This window comes from Electrophorus electricus, chromosome 1, assembly GCF_013358815.1.
Source record: "Electrophorus electricus isolate fEleEle1 chromosome 1, fEleEle1.pri, whole genome shotgun sequence".
Lineage (NCBI taxonomy): Eukaryota > Metazoa > Chordata > Actinopteri > Gymnotiformes > Gymnotidae > Electrophorus > Electrophorus electricus.
Window position 1 is genome coordinate 16,905,422 of NC_049535.1, and position 22,612 is coordinate 16,928,033.

The 22,612-nt window shown below is 48.1% G+C and overlaps 1 protein-coding gene and 1 long non-coding RNA gene across 5 annotated transcripts; one reads left to right on the forward strand and one right to left on the reverse strand.

Moving 5' to 3' along the window:
* The first annotated feature begins 428 nt into the window (after positions 1-428).
* On the forward strand, positions 429-20,899 carry LOC113578864 (endonuclease V). Of its 4 annotated transcripts, none has more exons than XM_035528882.1 (9): positions 429-529; positions 1,007-1,178; positions 1,949-2,083; positions 3,023-3,062; positions 3,149-3,261; positions 5,790-5,858; positions 6,116-6,244; positions 11,813-11,900; positions 20,412-20,899. In XM_035528882.1, the coding sequence occupies exons 1-8, from the start codon at positions 489-491 to the stop codon at positions 11,867-11,869; spliced, it is 756 nt and encodes a 251-aa protein (XP_035384775.1). In that variant the 5' UTR covers positions 429-488; the 3' UTR covers positions 11,870-11,900; positions 20,412-20,899. The 4 variants fall into 4 exon arrangements, with proteins under 4 accessions (XP_035384775.1, XP_035384772.1, XP_035384776.1 ...); XM_035528879.1 differs by lacking the exon at positions 20,412-20,899 and adding an exon at positions 13,682-16,506; XM_035528883.1 differs by lacking the exon at positions 20,412-20,899 and adding an exon at positions 15,968-16,506.
* Positions 18,404-19,907, reverse strand: LOC113578845. The gene is made up of 2 exons (XR_003410801.2): positions 19,446-19,907; positions 18,404-18,869 (listed from the first exon to the last, which is right to left on the reverse strand). It is a non-coding gene; the product is annotated as an uncharacterized LOC113578845 (long non-coding RNA).
* Positions 20,900-22,612: the final 1,713 nt, after the last annotated feature.

The following is a 22,612-nucleotide window of genomic DNA, read 5'->3' on the forward strand; positions in this document are numbered from 1 at the left end:
ACCCAGTTTTGTCGCAACTTTAATTTTCCCAGTGTCGAACTCGGTAACCTTGAAACCCCGTGACGGTTAAAAGTGGTAGAAAACACACAACCACACATGCAAGCATTGCAATTATAGATTTAACTACTTAATGCCTTACATTTGATATAAAATATTTTTTAATCGTTTAGTGTGTTAAATACAAAACCCCAAAACAAAAAAACACAACAACGTTCAGGCTGTCGTACATGACGGAGAAGAGGAAGCAAAACTGAAGATACAGCCATGTGTGCTGTGGTCGGTAAGATAACCGTGAACTTTGTTCCATCTTAGAGAGAGAGATTAAAATTAATTAATTATCTAATTATCTGGGCTATTCCGACACCTTTTGTAGTTTCTGCCTCTTTAAATGTTATCTCTGGTCCCGCCCTTTCTTACCAACGTCACACCCCTACTTTCACGATGCGGAAGTGGGACGTTTCCACGCGATCCCGAGCACTGCGTGCTGGATGTTGTCCCCGGGCGAGGAGCTGGTGAAGCGCTGGGAAAGGTTTGCTTTACTTTCAAATGCCGATGTTCAGTTTAACATTCACAACATTCGCTTTCTACATCCTCAAAAAGTCAACACGGTCTAGAGGCGGTTAGCTGTACGTATGCACAGCATACTGAGGGGGGAGGTGATGGTGCAGCAAGCTAATAATGATGATGATGATGATGAGAGGGAACCGACAGCAACCTGCATCTTCACCACATCCCCGCACTGCTCCCTGGCGGGGATGAGAGCCAAGGCCTGCATCTAAGGGTGCGCTTTAATTTACGGCATTTCGCTGATACTTTATCCTAAGCAACTTACAATTATGACTGAGTACAACTTGAGGGTTAAGGGCCTTGTTCAGGGGCCCAACAGTGGTAGCTTGGCAGCGGTGGGACTTGAACCAGCAACCTTCCAATTACAAGGAGAGTACCTGAACCACTGAGGCGCCACTGCCCGTTAAGGCCCACTACAAGCTAAGATGTGTGTCCGCAGGGAGCAGGTCTGCCTGAAGGAGCGCCTGTTGGAGGAGAACACGGAGGCCTGGCAGGAGAGCGGCAGCTTTAGCGGCCTGGCCAGGGTCGGTGGCGTCGACTTGTCTTTTATTAAAGGCGACGACTTAAACGCGTGCGCTCAGCTCGTGGTGCTGAGCTACCCCGACATGCAGGTATGGAAGCGCTCTCGTGGTTTTTTTTTGGGGGTTTTTTTTTTTAGACATTTATTGATCGTAACGTTCGCTGACCAAATTATTGCCCAGTGTTTCCAGCGCAAGTCAAAAACCCTCTCAGCTCGGTCGCTGCAGGTCTCGTCTCGACTTTGATTTTAAGACGCAGACCTCAAAAGTAAGGCTGTGATTGGCTGCGAGTTCCACAGTGTGATCAAAAACAGTCTCAAAGCTGCTGAACGTTCACTGACGGGCACTGAAGCAGCCTGAAGGAACGTTTCTCGTGAGTGGCTGCACTTGGATCTGTCTGTCTGTTACAACCGTCTGTCCATTGCGACGGTCATCCAACTTTCACTCTTTACGTCTTTCTCGTTCATGAAATCTCGTTAGTACCAATTAATTTTAGAGATTTTCCGAGAAATTCCAGCCGGTGGCCAAGTTTGCGTAAGCACGTAATGAATTGCACAGAACCGCGTCACCCCACGTTACCCAAGTGACGCTCCCGTCACCCGCTGCTGTGACGGATCGTGACACCTGCGTCGCTGTTCCTCCCCTCGGGTTTCTGCCTGCTGTCAGCGTCACGCTGGATGAGGGCTTGCGCTGTGGCCCGGGTCCCAGAGGGTCACCATGGCAGCAGGCACCACGGTAATTAAAGTGCCAGTCAGGGGCTGCATGACACGGCAGAATGAGATGGCGTGAGATGTTGAGTGTTTCTCTCTCTCTCTCTCTCTGTCTCTGTCACTGTCTCTCCCTCGCCGCCCCCTGCCCGGTAGCTGCTGTATGAGGACAGTGAGATGGTGACCCTCACTGCCCCCTATCTGCCAGGGTATCTGGCCTTCAGGGAGTGTCCACCACTGCTTCAGGTTCTGAAGAGGCTGGAGGGAGAGAAGCCCTGCCTCATGCCACAGGTTATACACACACACACACACACACAATGAAATGAATCACAGACACACCTACAAAGGCTGCAGACATAAGCATACAGACTAACAAATCACGCACACCTCAGTAGATCAGAACAACACACACCAAGAACACAGCACAGGCGTACGAGCATCTTCCAGTTATAGCCAACCTCACAGAAAACCAAGTGCCATAAGGGTAAAGACTTGCCCACCTGCATTACATCATGGTTTTGTACGACAGAAGTTTTTTAAAAAGGCATGTGCCTCTCTCCCATATGCGCGCACGCATGCACACACACACACTCATCGGCATGCCCTCTGGTCATGCATTCATGGTTTGCTTGGAAAAGATCTGATCTCTGGGTTTAAATATAGCCTTCCGGACCCATTACTGGTTTGTACCGTTTCGACTTTCGCAAATAAGACTCACTTCTGACCCGATGCGTGTCTTCGCAATTGAAAAGTTGCACAGCCCGATTGCTTTTGCGGGTGCTTGGCGAGCCCTTGGCGTGATTCTCTCTGTCCCTCTCTCTCATTCCCACCCACAGGCATCGGTTCATCTACTGTAAAGTCTTCTCAATCGCAGCCCTCCTCCTCCTCTCTCACTCGGCCCATGTACAACTCCTACTCTTTCTCTCTCTCTCTCTCTCTCTCTCTCCTTTTTCTCTTTTCCTCTCCGTCTGTCGCGTGTTCGCTGTCGTACCATCACCGCCCCTTTCAGCTCCTCCTGGCCACTCCCGCCCGTCCCCCGTGTGTCTCTCTCCCTCTCCGTATTGTACGCTGACTAAGTCTCTCTCCCGTCACCCGGCCATCTGAGTCTCTCCTGCCTAAGCACGATTCTTGGCCCCGTCCTCCTTGTTTGTTCACTGATGAATGTTTTCTCAAGTTTACTTTCTGAATTCCTTTTTTTGTTTGTCGCCCCCCCCCCCCCCCCGGTGGTAGGTGCTCTTCGTGGACGGGAACGGTCTTTTTCATTACCGAGGTGAGTCTGCCACACAGGGGATGGCACCACTGAAAGACTGAGTTAATTGATACTGAATTCATACCGTGTCGGGTTGGTCTCTCCAGAGTTTGGCTTGGCATGTCACCTTGGAGTGCTTTCGGACCTGCCCTGTGTGGGCGTGGCCAAGAACCTCCTCCAGGTGCAGGGAGTGATCAGAAGTGAGGACCACCTCTCACAGGTACGACGTAACGAGCGTTTGGATCGTGCTTTGAGCACTGGTTGGTTCGTCTCGGTTCATCAGGATTCATCATGCATAGATCTTTAACCTATAGGGGCGCAACTTTAAGATAGCAATAAGTTTTGGCCTGTTCTAGCTCTGGGGATAGTTTAACCATGTAAAGCCCGTCAGCTGCGTCAAGTGTACGTCTCCACGATGAACTCCTCCGCAGATCAGTCCTCCACCAGCCAAGGCACAAGTGCAGTATCGTTGCCGATGTCACGTGCAGTAGTGCCATAATCCTGCTAATCGCATGTTTAAAGCTGTCCCTGTGTAGTAGAGCACACGCCACACGTGCAATAATTGTCCTGACTGCAAAAGTGCAAAAAAAAAAAAAACATGCCTGACTGCGTAAAGTCGTTAACAGAATCCATACAGTAAATTTGTTAATGGCTGAAGTGCAGTAAAGATGCCGGGGATCACCTCCGACAAAGCTGCCAAAGGTGCACATGCAGTAAAACTGCTTAATGGCACACGTGCATAATAAATCTGTTGGTTGCAATAGCATCACTGACTTCACAAGTACAATAACATTGCCAATAGCATGCATGCCATTTAATCTGCTAAATTTACAGTAAAGTACAACACAGCTGTGTAATAAAAACGTGTTGACAGTACACCGTGTGAAGGCCACACTCGCAGTGGTGCTTTTTACAGCCATTGTGTAAAAATGGCGCCAGCAGCGTACGTGCAGACAATAACGCTGCACACTGCAGTGAAGCCGCTAACAACGTGGCTAACGGCGCACGTGCAGTGAAGCTGCTGGACACATGTGCCTTACAAAGTCGTAGGCATGTGATAAAGCTGTTTGGTGATTAGTGCCGGAGACCATAGTCACTTCACCCACACTGTGGCTAATGGCCAGAGAGCTGATCTGGGCACTGGTTTCCCAACCAGGACTGTGGGGTTTTTTGGTTGTTGTTTGTTTGTCTTTGTTTGCTTGTTTGTTTGAGAGGAAAACTACGGTTGGATCAGTCGTGATGCTTTTTACCGTTTGTCACCACGGCCTGACGCACCCACGTAGCTAACCAGAGAAAGGGATTGCAAGACCTAAACAGAAAAATCTTTTTGTGGGAGGAAAGGTTTGGTTGTCGTGGAGAAGACTCACTGTTTGGGAGGAAGCTACTCAGGGAAGAAGAAACATTCTACTGGAAGGAAACAGTTCACCGCGGAAAAGATCTACTTTAGTGGGAGGAAAAGATTGTCTGTAGTGGGAGGAGACGTGTCGTAGTGGGAGGAATAGATTACTGGGATGGGAATACCAGGAGGGGAGCTCTGAGCCAAAGGAGAGCCACGTGTTTGGAAATGTCAGCACGTGCTTAATCGTGTAGGACAGGAAGGGTGAGTGGAGATAAATCAGAGCTATCGCAGTCAAACCGGAATGCCGGGATCCTGCCCTGTCTTTCACCTAGCAGCCTCCGAGCGTTAAACGCGCTGAACTGTTCCAGGATCAGCGGGAGCTCTGCGGAAGGCCAAGAGACTCCTCTGTGCGGTTATTAACCTGCAGATGAAAAGGTACACCCACAGAGAGATGAGCTATACCTTCATATCCTTACAGAGAAGTTCAGTAGAGAGAGGAAACTGACAGAGACTAAAAACAGGAGAGAAATGGAACTCGAGACAGAAGAGGATGGAGAGGAAAAAATTCCGTGTAATCATTGATAAACGACAGAAAGATGTTAGGGTAGATGTTTTGGACTGGCTGCACCCTCAGCAGATCTAAACCTCATGCACCATGCACTAAAACTATGCCAAACAGGCCTGCGATGCATTTCAGATACATTGAAGTCATTTGAATGAGGGAAGCATGTTGCCATGCGGTTGTGTAACTGGCAGCCAGATTGGCCCTGTTTCTGAATCCAGGTGGGAGACGTCGTTCTCACGCGCGCTCACTATTTTAAGAGCTGTCACCTTTCCGCACGTTGCATCACTTTAACACCCAGCTCCTCCCGCGCGGTATTGTGCTTCCTAGAGGTGCCTGGTGGGTGTCGAAGTGTGTAATGGGTGTTTCCCAGAGGGTGTGTGTGTGTGTGTCTATACGTATATGAAATGAGTGCTTTTCCAGAGGTGTTGAGCTCCACAGCATAGGGGAGTAGCTGGTGATGTCTTTCTGAGTCTGCGTGCTTGTCATTTGTTCAGTCTTTGTGGTGATGAACTGAGATCTGAGCACAGAGATGAAACTCTGAGAGGTCTTACTGTATTCAGTGAGAGAGACAGTATCTCCTGACTTGCAGCAGAGTTATAAAAGAGACTGTGTGTGTGTGTGTGTGTGTGTGTGTGTGTGTAAGTACGTGACCCTACCTGTTCCTGCTTGCCCTGTAATGTTTCTCCATGCCCCTGTCTGTTTCTGCTTAACCCTAACTGCACCACTCCCCCCCCCCCCGCCCTTCCTAATTTGAACTCTGCAAGAAATCCCAGATGTTCTGCAATTTCTCAAAAGAATTTCTCTCTCTCTCCATCTCTCTCTCCCCTTCCACCTCTCCTACCAGATTAGTGCCCTGAAGAAAGCTGGAGATAGTTTCCCGTTGGCTGCTGCTACTGGGAGAATACTCGGGCAGGTGGGTTACTCTGGAGCTCGCCTACACTCCCTCCAGGCTTCACCCACACTCACTTTACACTCCTCCCACACCACTCTAGACACTTCTATGGTCCCACCCACATCCCCCCGTGAATCCACCCACTTTTCGTCAAGACCACATTTGGCAGAGCCGCACTGTAATGTTACTCAATAAGTAATGTTATTTCATAAGTGATCTGTATATAATTGTTACACTGTGTGTGTGTGTGTGTGTGTGTGTGTATAATGTTCCTCCAGGCCCTGAAGAGTTCAGACAGCAGTTCCAAACCCGTGTATGTGTCTGTGGGCCATCGTATCAGCCTGAATACTGCGGTCCGGCTCACACACTCCTGCTGTCGTTACCGTGTGCCCGAACCCATCAGACAGGTACACACACACACCTGAGCACACTACCGCATACATACACATCTGCACTGATACCTGGACCCAGATAACCCTGAACCTATGTGGCATAGCCATACTTGAGCTGCTATGACAGATACACACACACACACACACACACACACACACACACCAATAAATTATGCCTGATTTGTCACTCATTTTAAATGATTCTAGTGCCAAACCCTTTGTGAAGACAACATGCAGTCCAGGACAGGCATGTACACTGCAGAAAGGCCTTTCTGCCTCTAGGAGGTGCTGTTCAGCTATAGTATACCAGTGTCATTCGGCGTTGACATCTCTGTATATCATTACGTTCGGCTTCTTTCCCTTAAACAGCATCTGATTCTGCAGTGCAGTCATGATGCATCTGTGTGTCATGGTGTACAACTCACACACACAGGTATTTGAGCACTGGTGTGCAGCCCATCTGTGTGTAGTAATTCAATCAGAGGGGAAATAACATTGTAGCCGTGTGCCTACTGTGTGGCAGCAATGTGATAGAATCTTTAACTTCTGTCAACTACTTGATAGTTCACCCCCCCCCACCATTTTTTCTACCTCCCTCTAGCTTTCTCGTTAAGGAACACACCCTCACAGCTAGCCCTCAATGTGTCATATTCTCAGCAAACCACACGACACATTATTGTGTACATAGTCTCTCTGTCTGTCTGTGTCATACACACACACACACAGGCCAAAAGCTCTCGGTACACTTTCATCACAGTCTTGGTATGAAGGCTCTCATATCTAGGGCACCGACAGGGGACGGTCCCACCCGCAGAGAAGGGCGGGGGACGAGCAGACCGGAAACAGGGTGAGATGGGTGGTGTTAGGATGAGGGCGCGTGAGAGATGGTTCTGGGAGAGATTTCATGTCAGTGAAGGAGTATTTTTAGGAGGGAAGCCGAGAACGAGAGACGGGGAGAGTGTGGGAATCACGGTGAAGGTGGAGAGAGGAGGGGGGGCGAGAGAGAGAGAGAGAGTTGGGGGGGGGGGGGGGGGGTAGAGAGGCCAAACAGAACTCTGCTGCTGTCTTCACCTCCACTGGCAGAGCAGAGTGGGAAGCTGAAATAAAAAAGCGTTGGCACTCCGCGTGTACGAAACCCCCGGCACCGAGAGGACATGGTTTCCTCGTGTCTCTGATGGATGTCCTGGACCCTGCATCTCCTGTAGGGCTCCCACTCTCCTCACACTCTGTCCACCTCCTCTTTCATCCTTCCCTCTTTTTCTGTCGTCTTTCCCTCTCTCACTCTCCATCCTGTTTTTTCTCTCCTTTTAGCAAATATCTCCCGTAATCGCTGCTAATGGCCACTGCGAACTCTTAAATCCAATTAGTGACTAACCAGCCCACATCAGAGAAGGCCATTGCCATGGGAACACCACGCATCCAGCTGGGTGAAACTGGGAACACCACGCATCCAGCTGGGTGAAACTGGGAACACCACGCATCCAGCTAGGTGAAACTGGGAACACCACGCATCCAGCTGGGTGAAACTGGGAACACCACGCATCCAGCTGGGTGAAACTGGGAACACCACGCATCCAGCTGGGTGAAACTGGGAACACCACGCATCCAGCTGGGTGAAACTGGGAACACCACGCATCCAGCTGGGTGAAACTGGGAACACCACGCATCCAGCTGGGCTGAACTGGTATTTGGCTGCTAGCAGCTTTAATACCAAGTGGATCGACTACGTACATGACATGGCAGGGACTTTAGTTTGGAAAACAACTGTGTTGAGGTCCTAATGGTACCCTTTAAAAAACAGAGAACCACGTTCCCTGGAAACTGAGCAACGATGTTCCGTTCCTGTTCTTGTTGCCGTGTTTCCCACTCGTTTCCTTTCTTGTAGCCGTGCCCCCGAGCAGAAAATGATAGCGCGAGAGTTTGCTGTTCCTTCTTTTCCTTTTTGCTGCGGTGGAGATGGCAGCCCTCGCTAACGCGCTATACTAGATCCGGCACAAACTCGATCCGGCTGTTGGAGCAGAGTGCCGCGGTCCAAGTGACCAGAAGCACAGTAATTAAGCGGTCCCAGCGTTCCTCATTCATCACCCCAGCCGGGCCGGGTTTCTCATTGCACGCAGGTTGCATATGGATGGGGGCCAGTCTGACGGCCACTGCAGGTTTTTATTTTTATTTATTTATTTAGAAGCAAAAGAATATAAAGAAAAAAATCTCCTCCTCACATGCATGCTCGCATGTGCGTGGCCATGCAGTAGACTAAGTAAGATGCATTTGAGCACTCGGTCCCTGTTGTGTCTGCAAGTGGACGTTACAGTGGGGCAGTTTCTCTGCTGATGCAGGCATTTGTTTGGGGGCTGCGGGGGTCTGCTTTAGCCCTCCGCTGTCCTGCCTGCCGTGATGCGTTCTGGCACAGTGCTCCCCCCTCCCCAAAGGCGTTATAAACCCACCGCAGCTCCAGTGAATCTGGCAGAGAGGAACCACACCTGCTGCCTGCAGCGGGTGCGAAGGAGGCGTCGTTGTCTCAGGCACCTGTAGCGACCAAGGATGAGGGACACGCATGAAGACGGAAGGAGAGATGGAGGAGAGTGGAGGAACAGGCAAAGAAAAGAGGAGAAAATTCTGAGACAGATGGGGGGGGGGGGAAGTGGGAGGAAGAGATGGGGGGGAGAGAGAGAGGTCTCCTCAGTTGAACAAATTCAAACCAGAGTGTTTCTGTGGCTCTCAGTGGGATTGTGGGTACAGTGAGAACACTGGCATTCATTTGTGTTTCCCCTACACACACACACACACTACTGGCTTGAAATTATTTTTCAGCATCCTGATTTATTTTCTTATTTTCACATTCACATCATCTAGCTATTATCATAAAAGCTTTTTACTTTCCGAGTCTTTCCGAACCAACAGTAACCGGAGTCTTTATTGCATTTTGAATATTAATCTTCTCATTCTGCAGGGTTCCACAGTCTTGTTACCATGTGACTGTCACTCTATAATGTGCCAGAGTTGCAGAAAAAAGCCCCCTGGTGTGTTTATGGGCATCACATTGGTTTGGTTGTATTCTGGCAGGATCTCAGTCTTGGGCCCCTGAAATACTTCAGCCCCTCCCCGATCCCCTACTCCCAGCCAAACAGCTTCCAGAAACGGACCTAATGACATAATTTCCTTCTGTCTTCAGTTATCAGCTACACATTGTCAGTGTGTGTTCGTTAGTCGTCACCACCTACCCCCAAAGGATTGACATGAAACTACAGATACCATTTTGTTTGTCCAGCCGCAGACTTGAGTGGGAATTGAGCTGGTTTTTCCACACAGTGTAACTGAATACACAAACTGACCATGTATTAGCATCATCCTGTCAGAAAATGTTGGCATATTTGACTTAAGGTGAGTTCAAAACACTGGCGGAATTAGGATCTTCTGAGCCGTGATGAGAAAGAAACCAGCACTGTACACACACAGTGCCAACATAATTAATGATCCTTAATGAGTGTTTAGAAGGTGAGGGGACAAGCCCCAATCCAGCCCTCTGGTGAAGACCTAAGCAGGGCATCGCAGACAGAACAATTATTGACTTGATTTACTGCGTTCATTGTTTACTGAAGCGAGCCGTGAGCTGAGAGCGACACTGCCCCGTGTGCCTCTGGTTTGCACTAGTCAAAGATTTATTTCTACAACACTTTCTTCAACACCTTGTCACGAAGCAGCTTTACACATGCCTGAATCCAGATCCCTAATGAGCAAGCCAAGGAAAACAGTGGCACGGAAAAACTGCCTGGGCAGGGATTTGGGAAGGGACTTTGGGAGGACCAAGACTGACGAGGGAAGCCGTGCTCCATCCTCTGTCCTCCATGCTCCGCTGGGCGGGCCGGCTAGCACGTGTCCATGATATATGATGTCATATTTAGAACAATAGGACATCATCTGTTTTGCTTGTTCCGCCCTGTCAATCTGTGAAGCATGTGTACAATTACAGCACACAAACATGCAAGCAAGCGGGATCACAAATGCGGATGCGCGCACACACACACACACACACACACACACATGCAGGCGAGCATACATGCACACGCCAGATTTTCCCATGGGACTCTTCCGATGTGCCCGAACAAAGCAAAATGGGCATACACACATCATGCTTAAACTGGGTCCCTGTACATGGTAAACACACACACACACTCTCATACGCACCAGCTAGTCTCTGTTTATGCTCATTACACACTGACCCTGTCTCAGATGAGATTATACTGGAATCCTATAGTAAAAATTAGTTTAATATTTCTCTTTCTGTTTCTCCCTTTGTTCTGTCCTCATCCATGTTTTTAATTCTTTCTCTCTCCCACTCTTCATCCAGCTTCCTTTTTGTTCTGGCCTCCTTTTTTCCCAGCTGTTTCCTCTCTCTACCTCCTCATCTGCTTCGATGTCACAGCCCAGGCCAGTGCTAAACCACACCGCGGACACCGCTAGCCGCAACTTTGAACTTTTTTTGAGCTTCCCTGACATCTCTCTTCTGGCTTGCTGTCCCGCCTGCGCTCCGGGGCGGAGTGGGGTTTGCGTTTAAAAGGGGATCAGGTGCCATCTGATTCTCTAGGCATGCTGGGGATATTAGTCATAGTTTGGCTTTATGGGGGCTTCCTGTGGGCAGCAGACGGACGCTCCTGTCAGAGTGGCAGAAGGCTTCCGGAGAGGAGTGCGCGCGTGCGCACACACCCTAACACTCAGCTGCAGCTTTTTGTTCTCTCTCTCGCGCACACACACAAAGTCAGTAGCAAGTTATGTAATTCATACAAACTTGCACCTCACACACATGAACAGTTTTGTCTAACTGTGTGCTGAGTCAAATCTCTCACACACAGATGCTCGCACGCGCACGCACACACCAACGCACATCTTTATCTGCAAGTTGAGTCACAAACACCTTGTAGGACAGACGCTGGGAGATAGCCCAGTTAACGGCCGCGTGAGGACCGGTGAGGCGCTCATCCAAACTCGCTCTGCGGAGCACGTTATGTAATGCCAACAAGCTTCACCAGGCCTGAAACGTCCAGGCTAAGGACGAACGTGAGAACTCGCCAAACACTAACTTTTTGTTGCTTTTTCATTAGGCCTTTTCACTCAAAGCCAGTTTTACTTCCTCACATCACAGTTATCGTCTGTTCGGCCTGTTGTACTCCAGGCTTGTCCTTCAGTTTTTAATCTTTAAGCGTGTTGCTTGGGAACAGCTGAGCGCCCTGGGATGTGAGAGGTTAACTGGTGATGCTGCACACCTGTGTGAGCAACAAGCTTGAAGTACCTGCCATGGGTTCTAGAATGGGAGAACGTTCTAGAGTTGTTGCCCACGTTGACTTCCAGATGACTTCCTGTCCTTGCGCCTGGCACTGTTGAAAAGAGACTGAGTTATAAATGTAGAGGGAAAAATGGAGCGTGGCCAGGCTACTGCTGCGATGATACCCGAGTGATTGAAAGCAGTTTAGGGAAAAAGATCAGGTCTGGGTTTGCTGTGTTAATGTAATAAGTTGGTGGCTCTAAAACATTGAGTGTGAGGATGAGACTGGCTCACACTTTTCTGTCTGTGTGTGCATTCTGCAGGCTGACATTCGCTCCAGAGAATACCTGCGAAGACGGTTCCCCTCTGGTCCTCCGTAGACACCCCCCCCCCACACACACACACACAGAGGTGAGTCTCTGTATAGACACATACAGAGGGATGAGTGTCTGCGCACACACACACACACACACACGCACACACAGGGATGAGTCGGCATAGACCCATGAGTGGGCCAGACCTCAGAAGCCTCAGTTTCTACTGGGAGTGAAACGTTACACTCCAGATACATCTCTCGTGTTCACGTCTCCTTTGATCTGGTCTCTTTTGATGTTTGTCTGGGGAGATGAAAAAGAATGAGACATATGAAGATATGATCTGTATTAAAATTCCGTTTGATAATTATTATTTTTGTTCTTGTTTTTTTGTTACGTTTGTTGCCCTCAGCGTCACTGCAGACCGATCAGTGGGGCGTAAGTGTGTGTTTTGTGGTGTCGCAGCTACACTGATTTCACTTTGCACTTAAATCGTAAAACAAAGTTCCATTTAGTGCTGTGTGCTGTTTAAATAGGTCACACTTATGTGTGCGGTGTGGTTACGTTCATGTGTGGACCGGTGCTCCACCCAGAACAGGAGGACGTCGGAGTAGACAGAGAGAGAACCAGTAGAGTCTTAGAGACTAGACTATTAGGGTATTAAACACACTACTTTGTGTGGTAGCACAGCATAGTGTTACCTTGCTCTAAATTCACTTGTTTCAGCTGATGAAGGTTTCGGTTATATGCTGATAAATAATTTGGTTCTTAGTTCATAGTTTGTTTATTGGCTCATAAGAAGTTTATTATTTCATGAAGAGTTTGGTTATTAACTCATAAAGGGTTTGGATTAGAAGCTGATGGTTATTGGTCAAGAACACACTGAGCTGTGCAGTGCTGAGACTCTCTGAGACTGCAGGCCCAGGACTGAGCACTACTACTGCTGACCAGAGACCTTCCATGAATCACACTGTTGGTAGCCTCCTTCTGTATCAGAAATGGTGAAAGAGAGAGGCATGGAAGTAGAAATGTGGTAGTACAAGAGAATTCAACTAGAGAAAACGAGAGGAGATGGGAGTATGCTTTGATCTGTAACACACACACACACACGTATACACTTCCATCCCTCTGCTCCCTGTCTGTTCATCAAAGTCTATGAGTGTATCCCCACATCACATACACGCAGTGGAAACACAGCCTGTGCCTACACCGGTTTCTGGGGCGGTCCCCGGTTCAGGGCTCTGTGATCTTGAAGCCTGTCAGAACCATGAACAGTGGTGCAGTCTCCCAGGGGTAGGTGGGGGGTGGGGGGATGGTTGTCACCTTCATCCCATCACAGTTATTCAAAAGACTACAGCTCTGCCTCATTGGGGTTCTCACTTTCTTTCTCTCTGTCTCCCTCTCACTTCCTTCTCTCTCTCTCTCTGTCTCTCTCTCTCTCTCTCCCTCCCCCCCCTTTGATATCTTTCTATCTCTTTCCTTTCTCTCTCGCTTTTGGTTTGAGTTTCTGTTAACACCACATGAGGCTTGTGTTGTCTTTTTTTTTTTGGCTTTTACAAAAAGGTGGCAGCTGTAAGGAGACGGAGGAAAGTAAGAGAGACTTTAAACAGCTCTTCGTCACCTTCTTGCTAACTGGCGTTCATCCCCCAAACACACTCTTCTCGCTAGAAGTCACACACTCGTCTTCCTGTGTTGTGCACAGGGACACAGCTACTCTACTGCTTAGCTTGGTCACACGGTTACAGCAGAAGCCGCTCACCAGAGGCAGGGCCGTCCTGCCCTGGAGGTCATTTGAACTGGTCCGTTTAACCCTTTCATGGGTGAGGTGAGTTTATTTCTAGAGTTCATACTCTCATCGGAAATTCCCTTCGCTTCTAGAATTTTCAACGCACTGCTTGAATTCAAGGATGTCAGTGGAACCCCTCAAATGGAGTCCTGGACAGGACGGAGTTGTGTCGTCACCATAAAGATGGGGCTGTTGGAATCTGATTGCAAAGCAGTCCAGTCGGCAGCTTCCTCCCAAAGGTGTTACGGGAAGGCTGGCCTGAGATCAGCTCCCAAGGATACGCGTCTCCTGGGTGGGCATGCGTAGGACAGCTGTCTATACTCTCATAAATAATCCATGATGCACATCCACAGTGGAACATGTGTGTGTGTGCAGGTGTGTTACTGAGGAAATTGGATTGTAAACAACTCACAAATTACAGCTCAGGATTAGATTCAGATTAAGATCTTGTGATTAAGATTAAGGCTTGTGAGCACTAAGAGCGGAAGCTTCTAGCATCAGATTTTAGACAGTAGCGCTCAGTGTGTATGTTCAGCAACACTATTTATCAGAACACACATACATACACACGCCCTGAAAGCAGTACTGAGTGCCCGAGGCTACAAGAACAGCTACTGCGTGCATGCACACACACACTCCTCCTGCAACGGCATACAGTCCAGAGAAATGCAGAGGATTAGAGGTCCAGACCTTTGATCCCAGACGTGCTCAGGATTCTCTGTGCTGCCCAATCAGCAGAGGAATTTGCTCGTGTCTGTTCCTCACAAAGTATTTGCCAACGCAGGTGTCTTTGATACAGGGCTTTGTCCAGTCAATATGCATAATCACTCACCCTGCCCCAACCCATGGAGGCACCACTGTTGCCTCGTTATACCCCCATAAAGGGGAGAACATCATGGTTTCACTGAGTTAATTGGTATGATTTCCACCCCTCAGCCAGAGCAGGGGAAACCCCTCCAAAGTGTTGGGGTCTTTCTGAACCAGGAGGGAATGGAGAGGAGCAGATCAAGGCTACAGGCAGAAGCATACGATTTCTGTGCCTTTGATCCCAGTTTGTTTGATCTTAGGAGCATATCAGGGATCGTTTGGCCATGCCTGGTTTCTAACGGGCCTAGGGAATCGAGGCTCGAGGTGTGAGTGTTGATATCGACCTGCACCAATTACAGTTTCCACTGCAATGAGAGATTTTTTTTTTTTACTTTGAGCCACATGTTTCAAACTGTCGGTTCAACAGAGAGCACAAACTATCGAAACCATTTTTGGGCTTCACTACAAAAAGATTATCAATGATTAAACACTATTTGTAATTGTGCGGACACCTGTGGCCATTTTTCTCTTCCTACTAAAACATCTGTGTGTAAGCCCAACCTAAAGTAAAGTTGACTAGTTGATTAACTGCTCCGGCCCTTTACACGCCTCTGGTCCTCAACAGTCATTCCCTGCTTCATTTCTGCTTTTTCTTTAGATAAAGATTACAAGGAGTAAAGAAACTAAAGCTTAAAAAAAGCCCTTGAGAAAAACAATAAAAGTTTCCCTTTGAAAAAGAGAAAACACACACCATAGGAATAAAGTGGATGCAAAATCAGTTGGCAATTGTGCATTACAAATGCCCTGTTGGCATGGTCATTGATGGATTGCAGAGCAGCTACATGGGAGTACCCACTAGGCCTGTCAGATTGGTCTGCACCTGCACCTTACCACGACCGCTGTACATGTCCTTCACATCAAAGCACTTCAAGTGGATACCTTTCAAACTGCCAAGGGCCCAGAAAGGAAGGGACTCTGGATTTGGACTTTGACAGACAAAGAAGGGGACGTACTGTTCCCAGTGCTGGCTCGTGGCATGTCCATCCCTTTAAAAGCCTCTGGTCTTCAATACTCATTGCCTGCTTCACCCTCCGGGTGGGTCCTCAGTCCGAGTCTCCAGCCAAAAAACGAAAACTGCCATATATCTCCTCAGAGAATTTACAGAGTCATATGAAAACCTTCGTAAAAACTGGAGCCTAAAAGATGTTGTCTAGATGTAGAAGCCCCTCCCCCCACATGCTCCCGTGGTTAACATGGCGCTTTCTGCTGAGCACAGGGAAGTTTATTTACTTGTAAAATCCCATCTCAGAGAGAGAAAGAGAGATAAGTAGAATATTTGAACTGTACACCTCAGCTAACGGTGCCCTTGAACACTGAAAGGCTGGAAGTTATTTTTAGGTAGTCAATTAGTAGTAATCTCTGGTGCCATTCTCTTTAGAGAGGGCCTTTGCTAACACCAAAGTCAGTGCAGAGCTTCCGTACACACTGAACATTTTCAGCTGCCCTGCTTTACCCCAGGAGATCGCCACCAAGGGCTTCCACCACTCACAAACACATGTCTCTGTTTCCAGGGCATCAATTGGTCAGTTTGGACTTTTGAAAGGACCAATCAGCAGTTTTGGCTAGTTTCATCATCCCTCATACATGGATCACGTTTTGTAATTGTTTCCCCATCGCTGCTTGGACACCCGATGGGATCTGTGCATCCTCTCTGCAGCCATATGAACTCCGCACACGGATCCGGTCCATTCATCCGGGTGGTTGGAGTTGCACATCCTGCTATGTTTCATTAAGCATAAACCATGGCATCCAAACCGTCTTTGACACACCCACATTCAGATGTTGGCTCCAGTGTTCAGAAGAAAAAAGCAAAAGCCAAAAGAAGAAGAACCGGAATGGGGGACCCCAGAGGTCATACAAAGCCTTAACCAGCACCACGTGGTGTTTTCCTCCCAGCAGAGACTGTTACAGACAGAACATGGCAATGCCGATATTCAAACTTGAGTTTTGAGTAGCGGTCAACCAATGTGGCCAATTCATGTTTGCACTTGTGTAGCGTGTTGTCTGTTGCACTGTTGTTTTTATGTTGCACCATGGTCCTGGAGGAACATTGTCTCGTTTTTGTTGTGTACTTGTATATAGCTGAAATGACAATAAAGCCACTTTGAACTTTTGAACTTTGAACTCATGTTTTTTTGTTTGTTTTTTTGGGGGCGGGGGGTTTATCGGTATCAGCCAAATAAAAAGAATTTCTCAAAGTATCGGTTCACCACTAGTTTTGGTTCTCTCTCTCTCTCTCTTTCTCTCTCCATCTCTTTGCTGTCTTCCTCTCTGTTACTTTTCATCATCATTGGCCCTTTCTGTTCATCTCTCCTCTCTTCTCTCTCTTCCCCCTTCTCTGCCTCTCTTCCTCTTGTTCTCTCCATTGATGTACATGCCTCCTTTTTTTTGTGAACTCCTCCTTTTTCGTGGAGTCGAGCTAAATATTCGGTCGATTAGTTACTTTGTCAAATTAAGTCCAATCACTTTGAAGTTTGCAAGGGTTGGTTATGGTGGAGCACTGCAGCCAGCTGTCCCTCTGGAGATGTGCAGGTTCCCGTGGATGATGGAGAATTATTGGTATGCGTTTGGAACGTGGTGGAGCGTGATTGGGGAATTCCGCCACGAGGGTGAGGTTCCTATACTGTGCCAGAGACGTAGGGGTTGCCACCGCAACACCTACCAAACATCCGATCGCTGGTGGAGAGTGAAGAGAGCAGGAGAGAGAGGGATAGATGGAGATAGGAGAGTGAAAGAGTAGGAGACAGAGAAAGAGAGATCTTTGGAGAGAAAAGAACGAAGGGGGAGAGAAATTAGATGTGTACCGTATGTAGTTGGGAGTGGGGTGTTGGCGCGGCTGCCAGGTCTTGTTTGAGCCCACCCTCATATGGATAAATATTAATATGGCAGCAGCTGCTAGTTGAACATCATCCGCTTCAGACCGCTGAGCTATGCGCTGTCGCAATCTGGCAACCGGGGCATTACTTACACCACCAGTGATCTTGGATTGGCTTTCACGTGTGTTAGTACGCGCACACAGACACACACACACACACCCCTACACATTCGCATACATGGACACTGATTAGTGCCAGATACGTACGCAGTACCTACATAAACGCCTGCGCTGGCAGAAGACTAGACAAGTAGATCCAGTGGAACAGACAGATAATATCATGCAGTGTTGTGCAATATATAAATACACATACACACACACAAACACACACACGCACTGGCACAGAGGCGAATGGCATTAATTTATTTGTCATTCTGCTCACACCCACTCTTAAATCCCAGTGACAACAGTAAAACATTTTGAAAGATTTAATCTCACAAGAACAGGCATTTTCATACTCAGTGTGCGTGTTCTGTGTGTAAGGACCGTGTACACCTCGTACACATGTAATTTGTACATGATGTGTGTGTATATATTTTTCTCCTCAGCCCACCACTAGTCACATGAGACTCGATCGCACACAGAGGACATATGGGTGCATTTAGAGAGATGTACGCTGTAGCGCACTGGGGCAACCCTCCACTTATTACAGAACAAGCCTTATCCCTCTGGGGATTAGTACGGTGCATCTGTTCGGGTGGGGGTTAGTGTGTGCCGTCTGTCGAGGGCAGAGTTAAAGGCAATGTTCTCTAATGGGAACAGTTGCCTGCTGGTGGAGAGATTAGTACAGTGTCCTGTTAGGAGTCCCTCTGTTAGTGGGATTAATGTAGCTAATAAATGAAGATATGTTTGATGGGGGTTAGTACTTTCACACTGTTGTGGGGTGTGGGGGGACCCTTTTTCAGGTCAATCCCTTGTTTATTTAAGTGAGTGAATCCCTTGTTTGAGCGCATCCATTCTTTTAACAATTCCATATACAGTGCCTTCAAACATTTTTAAGTCATCAGCATTACAAATTACCCTCATTTTGTGCCATCATATTTTATTTTAAAAGAACGACACTCAAAATCAATTAAATGATATTGGTTTATGTAAGCACATATTCTGTGGCAAAAAACAACTACTAAGTGAAAATGCCATTTGCTTTAACATTAATCTCCTGTGCTGTGGAATCTGGATTGGCAGACTGAGCCCTGACTGGGACAGCTGGCATGATTCATTTCAACAAATTCACCTTTAATTCAGACTGTGGATCTGAAGGAAACATGTGACGATGAAGACCAAAGAGCGTTGTAATGATTTTTTTTTTTTTTTTTTTTTTTTTTTACTTAGGTAGTTAATTTTACTAGATCATTTTTTCTAAGTTAGAGGCATGCAAACAGTAGGAAAAGGCCGGTAAGTTATATCCATATATATGCTACGTTTGGGGAGCCCAGTGAGAACAGTTGCATCAGACGTGTGGAAGCTTCACCATATCACCCAGGCACTGTCTAGACGAGGCTGTCCTTCGAAACTCTGCGTGGGAGCAAGAAAAGGACCTGGAGGGAAGGCACAGACATGGAACAGTGACTTGGCTGGAGCTACAGGTTTGGTGAATGAAACTGGAGTGAAAGTGAACCCAGTTAACAATATCGACAGCTCTGCATATGACTGGCGTGTCCTGGATGGCCAGAAGGAAGCCATTGCTGCGGAAAAACATCAAAGCACGTGTGGCGTTTGCAGAAAGCATGAGAGTGGAGAAGCGTTACTCAACAAACACCACCCCGACAATGAAGTACGGGGGTGGTGGCACCGTGTTGTGGCGATGCGTTTCACCGCATGGACCGGGCATCTGGTAAAAACTAAAGGCCAGATGGATGCTGTAAATACAGGGACTCGCTGCATTTATTTTATAACAATAAAATGTATTTGGAAAAATTTGCTTTAAGAGTATATTGTTCCCGTATTTCTTTCTTACACGCCAATATGTGCAGGTTTTGTAATCCAGACAAACTCGAGGACTTAAAAGCTTTGGATACTTCTCAAGGCACGTTATGCGTACGAATGCACGTGCGCGTTCGCATTTCTGCAGTCGTGTCTTTCCCCCTCCCCGGTCCCATGACACGTTCACACACCCACGCGCTGGCTGCCTTCCCTGGGCGACTTTGAAGCCGTCTGCTGTCCTCTAGCTGTCTTCCCCGGCCGACGCAGGAACGCTGCGACATTTCCAAACGTTTATCCCGAAAGCCCGAGGCCCAGCGGGGGTCTCACCCTCTACGCGCGGTCAAGCCGGGAGCGAGCCGGTGTAATGCTTTGTGGATCTGGCTGAGCTAAAGGCTCCTGGCGTATCACACCGTAGATTTGCACGATGGTGCAAAAATATAACGGTTACGTAATTCCCTTCCGCGAGCCTCCTCCGGCGCGCAAACGCTGGGAGTTCAGCAGAGAAGTGAAGATGAATAATCGAAAGTGTTGAGTCGCTTTTTAAGTCGCAGATAGCGTACACACAGTCTCGTTTCGTAGCGTTACTCCACGGACCTCGCACGGTATAAGCTGTAACTAGGACTACCTGAGTAATGGACATGATTCTTTGTGTTGGTCAGATGATATTTGTTGTGTAATAACTGACGTTTGAGAGAAGGGTCACGCCTGAAACTCCGCCCAGCTTGCCAATATCCAACACATACCACCGAGCAACAAAAATTCTACTGTTTGTTTGTTTGTTTGTTTCCTTATAGTGGACCTTATAGTACATCTTCTGCTTTCACATACAAGTTACAGGGCAATTAAATTTTACATTAGTTATATATTACTTATTCATAAATAAGGTTTTTATTACACTTAAAATATGGACAAACTTGTAAAATGTATGTGATTTTGGTGTGTATGTCTGTCTCTTGAGTGTCCAGCAGTAGAGGGGCAATATAGAGGGGGTCAAAATTCCTTGGTACCATCTTTCCATACTCTACATAATAACATGGGAACACACTGGAACAGCAAACTCTGGGAGAAAGTCTGCAAGCATATTTGGGTCCAACATGCAAAAATTCATAACAGGTTTAGTTGTTTTTTGCTTACTTGTTTGTTTGCCTGTTTTGCAGCAAAAATCATCGTTGGCCAGTGTTCTCTGGTTTTCCTCGGCCCCTCCCTCGTCTTCCCCTCCTTGCTGTGCCGCTCCTCCACTCCTCCTGCTCCTGTGTCTCAGTCGCTCCTTCAGGAGTTCTGGGAACTCTTCCGTCCGCACCTGTGGGGCCAACTGTTGGATGTGCCTGCTCTGGGTCTAGTAACGGAGAGCACGTGCTCCCGATGCCGTAGCCTGTGGTCCGGTGTGTGGACCGCTGTCGCGGCTTAAAAGCCTGTGGGTGTTTTGTGGAGGTGGATGTTGCCTGCATGAAATTTGTGTGCTTCTCAAGAAAAAGGAAGCGTTGAAAGCCTCGTAAATATTTCCGCTGCAGTCGAGAGAAGAAAATCTCGGCCTTCATTAGACACGTTGCTTAACAGCTGCCTGATCTGTTGTACGCACCTGTAACCTCTCTCTCTTTTTCACGCTCTCTGTCTCTCTCTCTCCCTGTCTGTCTGTCTGTTTTTGTCTACAACCCCCACTCTCCATCTCTCTCTCTCTCTGTCTGTCTGTTGTCTACAACCCCCACTCTCTGTCTCTCTCTCTCCCTGTCTGTCTGTCTGTCTGTTGTCTACAACCCCCACTCTCCGTCTCTCTCTCTCTGTCTGTCTGTCTGTCTGTCTGTTGTCTACAACCCCCACTCTCCGTCTCTCTCTCTCTCTCTCTGTCTGTCTGTCTGTCTGTTGTCTACAACCCCCACTCTCTGTCTCTCTCTCTCTCCCTGTCTGTCTGTCTGTCTGTCTGTCTGTCTGTTGTCTACAACCCCCACTCTCTGTCTCTCTCTCTCCCTGTCTGTCTGTCTGTTGTTGTCTACAACCCCCACTCTCTGTCTCTCTCTCTCTGGCTCCTGGTGTCCCTGAGTATCAGCATGTCTTCATTAGGGCTCCGATAAAACGCCTCACACGGAGAGATAGTACAACATCGGTAAAATCTCGGTCAACCCCCCCACCCCCACCCCCTTCCCAAAGCGAAGTGCACGGCTAAGCTCCACATCTCTGCTCACAGCTGAGCTAATGAAGTATAATTAGCGCTAGATACGGCAGTAAGTGCTAAGGGAAGCCGTCATGCTCGGATTGCCCTCAGGGCACAGAGAGTACAGAGACTGAGCTCTTATTAAGATCTCTGGCTCTGTGTGGGGATCGGGGAGGAGGGCGTCTGCCTCGCTCTGTGTGTGCGCAAGTGTGTGTGAAGAATTTAATAAAAATGTAACTAGTACTGTACAGACTTGCACCTGTTGCTCTGTTCACTAGAAGCATAAGAAGTACATACATATTTATAATTTGAAGTTTGTTATTTTGGTGATTTGTTTGCTCTACTGCAGTAGTAGTTAGTCAGCGCCGCGCCCGTGGTTCAGAGGTACCTGCTCTGTGTAGTAAACGACAGCTGTCGTCTCCGCCGGTCTGCTCCATTTTCAGCCACGCCGTGCTCCAGGACACTGGTCTGTGTGTCGATTACATCCACAAAGGACCGCGCACGTTACCCCCCACCACCACCAGCAGTGGAGGCCAGAGATTGGGGGTGCAAATGGGGCTCCCCGGCTTGGAGATGAGGGGCGTTCCTTGGGGACCCCCCGGCCCCCTGTTACAGAACCCCTCCTCCATCTCTCAGTCGGGGTTCCTGTAGGGAATATATAGCCTCTGAAGAAATGAACGGCTTGGGAGAATGTTCAGAGTGGGGCCTCCTCCACGCGTACCGCTGCCAGGGTAATTCCCAGTTGGAGCAGAGAGGACAGGTAAGAACTCCAAATGCCAGACTCTCATTTTCCGTGTTTTTTAGAGAAAAGCCTTCATCATCATCATTTTTTTTTGTTATCTTTCACACCGGGCCTGTGAGGTTACGATTGCTTCTGTTCGTCGGCGTGATCTATGCTCATGTCACTGTTCATATATCTTTGTGCGCGTGTGTGTGCGTTTGTGTGTGTATTTTAGTTAATAATACTGTAGCAGTGAGTTGTGACTGCAGTGGAAATGAGAAAATATTGTGAATGTTTATGAGGGTGTTTCCAACAGCGTCCAGCACAGCCATAATGAAGCACCCCGGAGGGGTAGGAGGGGGTGGGAGGGGTGGGAGGGGTGGCAGTAATAACCCCACCTGCATCTGTAAGTAGCTCCGAGCAGGAAAACGCTGACTACAGCAGTGCGTGCATGTGTGCATATAGCCCTGTTTTGTGAGCACATATAT